Source organism: Artibeus jamaicensis, unplaced genomic scaffold, assembly GCF_021234435.1.
Source record: "Artibeus jamaicensis isolate MK-2021 breed Jamaican fruit bat unplaced genomic scaffold, CSHL_Jam_final contig_1044, whole genome shotgun sequence".
Classification (NCBI taxonomy): Eukaryota; Metazoa; Chordata; class Mammalia; order Chiroptera; family Phyllostomidae; genus Artibeus; species Artibeus jamaicensis.
Genome location: NW_026521208.1, coordinates 413,770 through 425,147, shown reverse-complemented (window position 1 = coordinate 425,147; position 11,378 = coordinate 413,770). Strand labels below are relative to the sequence as shown.

Sequence of the window (11,378 nt, the reverse complement as noted above, 5' to 3'; positions counted from 1 at the left end):
TTGTCTACCCTCAGCAATTCCTCCTCCCCCTTTCCACTGACCCTGATTTTTACTTAAATTCTCTCATTTGGAAGGGATATCAGGTTCAGCCTGTGCTGTTATTGATGGCTGGTAGCTGAGCGTGTGTCTGTCAGTCCAACCACATTCACAGAGGGTGGGGGTCACACAAGGGCAGGACTGGTGGGCCACCTCAACCAGCAGGCAACACAGTGGAGTCACTGTCACTCCAGTGTTGCCAGATGGGTGACAACAGAGGCACCCCAGGAGCCATCAGGAATTCTGGCACAAATGTTTTCAGGTAGAGCTATAGTGTCTATCTTGGGGATTAGCCCTGCTTCTGGGACAGGGAACAGAAAGTTGGGATAATGGGAGGGAGAACTACACAGTGGTCCCAGCATCCTCCAAACCCCTTTCCTCAAGTACCCCAGAAAAGTTGAGAAATTTTGAGTGTTGGACAATAGTAGAAAGACTTTCATACAAAACAATGGGTACAAGGACACTGGGGAACTACAACAGTAAACACAGAGCTCTGTGATGAACTAGCAGAACTGAGTGAAGCTGCCACCCCTAGGGTTCAAGGGCACACAGCAGAGGCTGGGTGACTAGAATCAAGAAGATCAGAGGAGTAGGGGTTCAGACTTGACCTTATGAGGAGAAGGGACACCACAGTCAGCACTGTGGCCCCAGCATGGAATGATGAGGCTGGCTCTGGGAAGCTGAGTAACTAAGGCTGGGCAGGGGGCCTTCACTGCCACTGCCAAGAGCTGTTGGGCAAGGCTGACAAGAGCAGTGGGCAGACAGGAAGGAGCAAGGTCCTTTTCCCTGCTCCAGGCTCCCAGTCTGCTTTAGAGCTCCCTACCTACACAACATAAGAAATTGGAAGCCACTAAAAGAAGTAATCTGCCCTGGCTGGTGTGGCTCAGTTGGTTGGAGTGTTGGCCTTTAAACTGAAAGTGTGGGGGTTCGATTCCTGGTCAGGGCCCATGTAGATCTGGGTTGTGGGTTTGTCCAATTTGGCACACATACAGGAGGCAACCAATGGATGTTTCTCACATTTATATTTCTCTGCCTCTCTTCCTCCCCTCCCCTCTCTATAAACAAACAATAAGCATGTCCTTTGGTGAGGATTTAAAAATAAATCTCAAAAGTCCAAATGTCCCCGTTGGGTTAAGAAAAGTTGTAAAATGGACACCAGAGGCTGGGTCAAGTTTGTCACTAAAGAACAACCTCCACATCACTCATCCTGAGAGTTCATTAAGGGACAGACACAATATTACTTTAAAACACTAATGGGAAGGCGAGGTTTAGATGTGACGTGCCAAGATGTTTGCTGAATCTTTAAATTGAAGCTTACATGCTCGCTATTCACAGGCAGCACTGTGAGCCACAGGCCTTCCCTGTGAGGTCCAATCTTTGCCACACTGACAGTGCAGATGCAGAGGAAAAGGTGTGCCTCTCACCAAGGCTGGTCGACCAGAGGGAAGGAGGGCTCAGCAGTAACAGTGACTAAACAAAAGTAGGACGTTTTTTACTTTCTGATATGTGCATGCATAAAACAAACTGATAATAGGATGTTCTTCCTGGACTGGTTAGGATGGCTGGATGAGACGTTGTGTGTTGAGTGCTATTGATGTGCAGTGCACAGCACTGGGTGAGGGATGGACAAATACAGTAGCTGTTCTGATAAGAGCCCATCTGATCTTCATATTCAGTGAGCTCTGCTGCCCACAGGAGCTAAGTAAGAGTTGGGTGGCTTTTCAAAATCATCTTTTATGCTATAGCATTTAAAATTAAGACAGAGATTAAATGACAGTTTTTCTTACATCTTCCAATTGTAATAGGTGAATTTATTTCTATGTTTTTATTTTCACATATATTTTAATTTCAGCATAGTTGGTGTACAGGCTAGTACTGGTTAGATTATTTTGGGTGTAAACAGAGTGATCTGAAATCTCTAAACCTTCTTATAGAACGAAACACAATTTATAAAAGTTATAAACAGTCATTATCCTACCACCCTACAACCAACACTATACTATTGTATGTCATACATTTTGCTATTTGCTGCATATATGTACTATAATTGCAGTTACAGAACATTTGTAATTATTGGTTTACATTTTCCCTTTAAATGTTATAATATCTCTTTCCTACGCATCTATCAAATCTATATAGTCATCATTTTAATGACTGTATAAATAGCTCACTGATTTTAAGTGGAATAATTAATCACTTTATCATTTTGTTAAATATGAGTTTAAAACTTTCACATTTAAGATAATTTTAGTGGGAAAAGGAGTCACATTCAGTAATTTTTTTCTCCCCAAGTGAAGGGCACACATTTATTGTTCTGATCAATTCTGTTCACTCTCAGAGTGAGATAGAGAAAGACTCTGGAAGCGAGTGGCCACCCTCACCTCAAAGCAGGTTAAAAGTACAGTTTATGGTAATACCCTCAGAGGCCACCTAGGTGTGTGGGACGCATCCCCAACCACTGAGTTTGAGAAGTGGAAGGAACCAGTAAAAGTCAATCTGCCACCAAGGAAGAAGAGCCAGCCACACTCTACTAGTCACCTACAGTGTGTGGTAAAATGTCCAGAATAAGGATTCTCATGAGGGAAATGACACGATCTTGGACTAACCAGGGTGTAAGTTCTGGTGAAAGACCCTGGAGAAAACGGCCAAATGAGGCACCAGGACAGGGCTTCTCAGATTTTTGAAAAGACAACTGGGGCATTTAAAGTAAATACCCCAAACCATAAAAATCCTAGAAGAAAACAGGCAGTAAAATCTTGGAATTTATTCTAGAAATATTTCTGCTGGTATAGCTCTTCAGTCAAGGAGAAGCAGAAGAAAGACTAAACAAATGGAACTCCATCAAACTGAAAAGTGTTTGCAGAGCAAAAGAAATCATCAACAAAACAAAAAGACCACCCACTGAATGGGAGACAAAATTCACCAAAGACATATCTGATAAGGTGTTAACAGTGTCCAAAATCTATAAAGAATTCAGACAGCTCAACATCAATAACAAGCAGTCCAATTAAAAAATAGGCAAAGGACCTGAGTACACACTTCTCCAAAGAGGACCAACAAATGGCCAATAGATATAAGATGCTCAATGTCACTCACAGTTAGAGAGATGCAAATGAAACCACAGGGTAAATTACTTCACACCTGTCAGAATGGCCATCATCAATAAATTATCAAACAACAAGTGCTGGTGAGGACACAGAAAAAAGGGAACCCTCCTGCAGTGTTGGCGGGAATGCAGACTGGGAATGCAGCCAGTGTGGAAAAGAGAATGGAGTTTCCTCAAAAAATTAAACACTGAACTGCCTTATGACCTAGCCAATTCAATTCTGGGAATATATCCAAACAAGCCTACAACACTAATTTGAAAGAATATAGGGTCAGGCACAAATAGTATCATAAAATTTATATTATAGAACCTCTTATCACAAAATCATAAGCATGTAATTCTGTAACACAATATATGACACTCACATACCACATGACATTTTAGGTGAAATGTTCAAATTAAAACTACAGATGATCACACACATCTCATTACCCTACCAACCACACTTCTGCCAAAACCTGTATATGCACCCGATGATCATTACAGTGTTGTTTACAACAGTGAAAAATTGGATGGATCCTAAGTGTCCATCAGTAGATGAAGGGATAAAAAAGCAGTGGTACATCTACACCATGGAATACTACACGGCCACAAAAAAGAAGAAAAATCTTACCCTTCGTGACAACATGAATGGACCTGGAGAGCCTTACACTAAGTGAAGTAAGCCAGTCAGAGGAAGACAGATATCACAGGATCTCATTTACATGTGTGATCTAAGGAACACAATAAACTAGCAAACAAAATAGAAACAGACTCACAGATCCAGAGAACAGACTGACAGCCCTCAGAGGGAGGGGGTGGGGCCTGGGGGAGAGGGGTGAAGGGTCAACCTCCCCAGCATCCTCTCCCACCACGTCCCCTCCCCCCTTGCCCACTCAGCTGTCACACTTGTCTTGTGCTGCTTGCTGCCACTGCAGTCATCCTCAGCTGAGTGGTTCAGAAGCTACAAGAATATTGGCGGGAAACATTTCAAGAACTTCAAGGGGAGGATTTAATCTTGCTCTGTTAGAAATGACCCTAACCCAAGAATAAATGTAAAGTCTGAGTAATGCTCAAAACCTTTACCTCTATAGCCATTTAAATATTTACTAATACATATTCTTCATTTGACCTTTAAGATATTTTATAATATTGTACATAGTTTCTTGTTGCACTACACCTTTCCCTAATTTTTCCCCTTTACTACTAAATTATTTCAGCAGAAAATTTAGAGTTTCTTTAACCTTTCATTGCATTCACCACACAGCTGGTGAGGCACATTCACATGACTCTGCAGCGTTTTCTGTATTAAAATTTCAGTCACTTCAGAAGGTCTCTCATAGGGCATTACTTTTACTGTGCTGTTTCCAACTAGCACAAGGTCATAAGTCAAATATGTAAGTACATAAGCCAGAGAAGTGTGTTGAAACAACATTCCCACATTTAATTTCTACTCCATGTAATATTCCTGGCTTGAGTAAATGAGAATTTATTTTTTTAAAAGAAAGTCTAAAAATTCCAGTAATTTAATTGTCCCATTTGAAACTTAAAAGCTATGCTCTTCCATGAAATTTTACTCTATTTTCAGAGCTAGAGTTTGAACAATTACTATTTGTATATGAAACTTCTCTTTGGGAAAACCTTCTGAGTTTTCCCTTCACCTGGACCTCACCTGCAGCACCCTACACAAGGCGTCCTTCACCTGAGCATTCCTCAGGCTGTAGATGAGGGGGTTCAGCATGGGGTTAAAGAGACTATGAAACAGGGACAGAAGTTTCTCCTTTTCCTCTCGTTGACTGGAGTCAGGGACCATGTAAACCACCATGGCAATGCCAAAGAAGAGCCCGACCACACAGAGGTGGGAGGAGCAGGTGGAGAAGGCCTTCCTGCGGCCCTCCCCAGACTGGATCTTCAGGATGGCCCAGAGGATGTGTATGTAGGAGACCAGCATTAAGCACAGGGGCCCGACTAAGACAAAGATAGAAGCAGCAAAGAGGACCAGTTTGTTGAGCCAGGTGTCAGCACAGGCCAGCTTGAGGACAGACAGGATCTCACAGAAGAGGTGATTTACTTGCCGAGACCTGCAGAATGGCAGCCTTAGCAGGAGAAGCATGTGTATCAGAGACAGGACAAATGCACAAGACCAGCACACGGTAGCCAGGACTGAGCACAAAGTCCAGCTCATGATGACGGTGTAGTGGAGGGGGTGGCAGATGGCCACATACCGATCATAGGACATTGCCACTAAAATCAGACACTCTGTAGCAGCAAGACCCAAATACAAAAATGTCTGCGTGATGCATGGGACAAAGGAGATGGCTCTATTCTGGGTCACTAAGTTTGCCAGCATCTTGGGGACATTGTTGGACATATAGGACATGTCAATGATGGCCAGGTGGGAGAGGAAGTAGTACATGGGGGTGTGTAGTCTCTGGTCCAGACAGATGAGCACAAAGATCATGCCATTTGCCAACAGACTGAAGGTGTAGAGCAGGGAGAAGACCCAGAAGAGGAGAACTTCTGTCTCTGCGCTGAGCTGGAATCCCAGCAGCACGAACTCTGTGGTCAATGACTGGTTCCCCCACATTCTTTACAGATACCTGGTCAGGAATTGCATTGTGATGTTAGGACTGGAGAATCAGTACAAAGTGGAGTTAATCTGAATGTGAGCTCAGAGAAAGGCTGTATCCTTGTCACTCCTTGGAAGTTTCCCCTTTTCCCCCAAACTGGTTACCTGTGTTTAAATTTAATATGAAATAAATTTAAACTTATAGAAAACACTCAGGAATTATGCAAAGAACTCCAATATAACCATATGCCCAGATTTAACAAATTGTACTATTTATTTCATATCTACCTTGTAATTCTTTTTCTCTATGTTATTATATATGAGCATTGCTTTTTTCCGAAACACTTGACATTAAAAAAGAAATAGACATGATACCCATTTATCCTTAAATTCCTCTTTTTTCCACCCAAAACAAGGACATTCAGAAATATAACCACAATTATCAAAATAAGGCAATTTGATATTGACATGCTTCTTTAATCTAAAATATTCTCTCTCTACTCGCCTCACCCAGGACCCAATCCAAACTGACATGTGATATTTAATGTCATTCGTCTTTAGTGTCCTTTCATCTGAAATAGGAACCCTGTCTGCCTTTTCATTTATGACCATTGAATCTTGGAAGATTGTAGAGAAGTTCTTCACTACAATATTATCCATATGGAACTGCATACAACTCCTCATTTTTTAATCAGATTATTTACTTTCTACAAGGAAATTAAGCATCTTCCACTGTGCTTCATGGGCAGGTGCATGAGGCTCACTGTTCCAGCACTGGCGACACTCACTCAGATCGCCTGGTGAACATGGTGCCTCCCAAGTATCTCCATTGTAGAATCATTATCTTTTTCTCTAATGCAATTTCTGGAGCATCCATTAAAGTTACTATATAACATTCTGTTCCTCAAAGAGCTTCTCAGCCGCTAATTTCAGTGCCTGTTGATTATCTTGCCTGATATGATTGTCAGGAGTGATTATTGTGAAACGTGGTGTTCTTACTCCATCACTGCTGGTACATTTACTGGTTATCAATTTCCTTGTGAGGAAAGGCTCGATCATCTACCTACCTATCAATCAATCTTCTATATATCTTTATACGTCTGCATCTGTCATCTGTCTACCAGTATGGACTCACGAATTTTGTAATGAAGAAATTATAATTATTTCTTTTTATTTACTCATTCTTAATTATCTAGACCTAAACCCTCTAGGCTTGTCCTTTCATATTTGGATGTCTGCTACACGTCTCTATAGTTTTTGAGCACTTCCTTACTTCTGATGGCTGTTTCACACTTTTCTCATACATTCCCCACGTCAGCCATGGGCACAGACACTTCTCCAAAAGGGTCTATTATTTTAGAGAAGAATCATACTCTTGTACCAGTATCTTAATCTCAATAATTTACACTTTATCATGACTTGTCACATTTCTGATGTCCTCTTTTTAAACAGCAAGTATAAAATTTGGCAAGGAATACAAACTGTTCCTGGGATAACACATTTACAAGTTTGTAAACATTGAAAACAGCTTAACTGACTTCCCTTTTATGGAGTCAAATCTATTTCACTAGATTAACATTAGTATTGAAGAAAATGGTTGATAGTATTTAGTAGTTTATTTTTAGGCAAAATATAGATTTGTAACTAACAACTTATTAATTACCAAGTTCATATTATTGTTTTATTACTACTCAGAAAATCACAGAGTTGGACATTTTAAAGATAAAAGTTTAAGAATATGGGTCATTGAGTGAGTACAGTATTTCTTACCTTGTATGAGCTACTGACATCAAGTTTCAAAACTTTCTTAGAAAAACATTATGAGGCTCTATTTGAGTTTAAAGAGGTAATACCCTGAAAAAAACCAAATAAGCATTATTAATAGTGTGTATATATAGTAATTCCATTTACTGTACATTTTCATATGTATTATGAATTTAAATAAATATATTAACCAATATTGTTAGTTACCTTATTTCTTTCATTTAGAAACATATCAGAAACTATTTTCCATGTCAAAACATCTATGCAACATGGTGTGAACAGCTGCACACTATTTCCTTGAACATAAGTATGTTATTTATTATCTCATTATATTGGTACAATATTATACTTCAGTGAGTAAATTTTAAACTCGTGAATTTTTCCAGTAACTTTTGAGATCTGACAGTGCTCAGTGAAATCAGTCACACAATTTACTTCTCTGTGTTCAGGTATCACTCTGTCTCTAGTCATCTAAAGTTCAAACAACAAAATCCCAGCGGCAGGGAGACTCAGCTCTGTCAGAAACCGCCCAGTGGGAAGGGTGTCTAACTCCACAGTCCTGACTCCCTTACCCCTGATTCACCTCTGCTGTGAGGTAGTCCCACTTGGGTGGCTGCTCTGACCACACTGGTGGCCACAGGGCGCTGGTTCTCCCCTCACACTCAGGTGACAGCCTGCTGGTCTTCACCTTCCTGCAGTTCACTCTTCTCTCAGGTGGATGGTAAATGCTCCACAGAGCTTAGAACAGCCTGACTTCCAATGTGTGCAGCTGTTTGGTCACCAGGCTAAAAATCCTTCTTACTCTAATTTTAACTGTCACCTGAGCTATTTACCCTCTTATTTGAAGGAACTAACACATTCTATGTGACATTATTTCATGTCCTACCTCCTCCACCCCAGGTTCTACATGGTCAACGTGAAAGAAAGAATCACAACACCAGCATTTGGATTCCCTCTTAGACATCTTTACCTCTACCTCATGAACAACAAGAGACACAGATTTCTTACTAGTGTCTCATCTAGAATTTTCAATTCCAGTATCTGGCTTGAGGGGAACCTCTGTTTTCTAGGTGAACGTCACCTGTAAGTACATGACTCTTCAGTGTATGTGAACAAGAGGAGAAGGCTCCTACCTGTGCAGCAATTACAAGTTAAACAATTCCTTTAACACATGACCATCACTTAACCCCTCTGCACCACACAGGCCTGACAGTGAGGCTTCAGGGGAGCAGAGAGTGTGATCCCAAGTAACTATGAGTTTCATCTCCAAGACCACGGACATAACTTTAGTTCTCACATTTTTTAAAACTTACAAGTGTGGATGATTTCACAAAATTTAAAACTCCTGAGAATGACAGTCAATACCTCAGGGGAACTCAGTTCTCAATACCTGAGCATTCTTGGGCTTGGGGACCCTCAGGTGGGTATGGAAATGTGTCAAACCCACCCATGTGCTGACACACTGGGCCGACCGCTGCCCTCACTGTTTTACCACAATGGGTGTTCAGGGCACCACACCCTCCTCATCTGAACCGTGACATCGTAGGTGCAGACAGTTGCAACATGGAAGGTGGATTCCTGCCTGATTGTACCTGGGCCCCATGGAAGGGCTGGCTGTCAATCAGCCTGAAAAGAGGGTCTTTCTACCCTTGCAAGATAGGTTAGGATCTTGTGGGGGGGTTCTTCAGAAACAATATAAATGTACAGGCTTGTCCAATAACAACAGTTAAATCCTCACTATGAGGGTATATGGGTAAACATCAGGACACATGAAAAACAGAAAAAGATTCAGATCAAATGTCACTTATTTAAGCTCAGATTCCGTCTCCTCAAATAACGAACTTTTTATCCTCATATGCCTTACACATCTTTATGTCTCACAACAATTAGTATAGTTCTACATGAAACAGGCATTCCGGACATGTTTGTTAAATAGATGACTGTCATTTTTAGTTAAAAAATGTGTATGATAAGCATCTTCTCTTTCCCAGGGTCTATTAACCAAGACACAGTTTCTATTTTATTTGAAAAGCACAGTGAGAATTTCATGCCTGGAAGAAACAAGCAAAAACCTAGATTTTCCCTTTCATAAACATCACTACATTTGGGAAGATTCTATGTAAATGTGTGTTAAGTTTGTGACATTAATTTTTCCACAATTAAAGAATATTGCTGAGTTATGGTAAGTGAGAGAGATGACACATCAGTGTTGCCAATTTCTACTCAAACACAGTTGGACACAGTTGGACAGAGTAAGTAATGTTTGAAACATATTTCATCCCTGAACATGAAGAACAGTAACTTTGTTGAACGTAACTCGATGTATTACCAGTCAGTAGGGAATTTATTTACTAACTTTTTAGTTTTGTCTGTATCCACAAATGAATTATTTTATTTTAGATGTAGTGATCATTTTATTTTTATTTTCACTACCCCAGTATCATTTTGCTACTACAAATTAGCAACATGTAAATAAAATAGGAGATGGATTCAATCTCTTAAGCAGACTCACACTGGAACAGAGAAGAAAACATCATGATGAGAATAAAACACTAGTGACCCACATACAAAGGTTCGCGAGGTCAGCACAAGCAGCTCTTCACCTGGGTGGTCCTGTGACTCTGAGTTTCTTCAGCTCTGGAGCTGTGTCCCACTTCCCCAGCTCTGCCCAGGAGTCTCCCACTCATTCTTCCCTGTTGGATGATAGGGGAGATATTTACATCACACACTGTGATTTCCAATCTGACAATCATCACCATGAGCTGGTCACCTGGGATGGTCAGGAAAGGAAGTAACTGTATGGTAAACTTACATTTTACCCAGATTCAGCAAAGAAATGATTTACTGTCTGGATTCCTGGAATATTCTCTTCCATGGAGACAACTTGCCCTAGATGTAATTCTCCTCATTCACTAGGAAACACAGACCACCTCTGATCTGGCTCCTGGGATCCTTACTCAGATCCAATGCCTGGCTATAAAGCCCTGGCTGAGACAGCCTGCAGGCTCTGACCACCACTGCACAAGCAAATTGAAAAAGCAGTTTGAGAGATATTGAGGGTGGTGAGGGCACTGCCCACAGCACAGGAGGCAGACAGTCCCTGAGGTGGGAAGGAAGAAATCTAGGCACCGACTCCACTGACCTGCAGTGCCCTGTGGGAGTCGGGAGGAAAGAGCACCCAACAGTGCCAGTCTCCTGCACACAGCCACAGTGGTGTCAGCTGCTCCCCTGTCCAGCCTCAACTACACACATTGAACATGAACTTCCAACACAAATCAGTCTCTTCTGTGTGGGATTTTCTCACATACACATACTCTGACCTGGAATAAACCCCACGGAGAAGAGAGATGCACCTGGGAACAGGGGCAGCAGCCCGCCCTCTGCAGCTTCTGCAGGTGGAGACCCAGACACTGGAGGGGCCGCAGGTCTTGCTGTGGGTCCTTCAGAGAAGCCCAGGGGCATAGCTTCCATTGGAGAGTCAGATGAACTAAAAACCTTCTGGAGTTTCTACTGAGAGTTCAGATTCCCAGAAGGACCATAAGATATTCTAACTAGTTATCTTCTCCCTACAGGAAAAGAAAAACTTTCTGAATTCCCTCTGGGGAGGACAGCAAAGATCAAGTCTGACTGTCCCTGGGGGAAGAGCACTGGGGACCAGGCAGGGCGGCTGTTAGTGTTGCGCTGTTTCTGCGTGAACTTGCAGGGATCTCAGGGGCTTTGACCCTGAGACAGACACAACGAATGATGGCAGCCATGCTCTTGAAATGATTAGTGTTGTGAATGTCTGCTTCTCTAGATCTTGTAGAGGGTGGGATTCTGTGGAACCTGTTAGGACGACCCTGAGAGGGAACAGGCCCCACAAGGCAGGGCGGGTCCCTGTCTGCACTCAGGGATCATAGGTACAAATGAGGAAGGATTATCACA

At 41.8% G+C, this 11,378-nt stretch overlaps 1 protein-coding gene across 1 annotated transcript; it reads right to left on the bottom strand.

Moving 5' to 3' along the window:
- Positions 1-4,778: 4,778 nt before the first annotated feature.
- On the bottom strand, positions 4,779-5,708 carry LOC119058932 (olfactory receptor 2A2). The gene has a single exon (XM_037158428.2). The coding sequence runs from the start codon at positions 5,706-5,708 to the stop codon at positions 4,779-4,781; it is 930 nt and encodes a 309-aa protein (XP_037014323.2).
- Between the last annotated feature and the right edge of the window lie 5,670 nt (positions 5,709-11,378).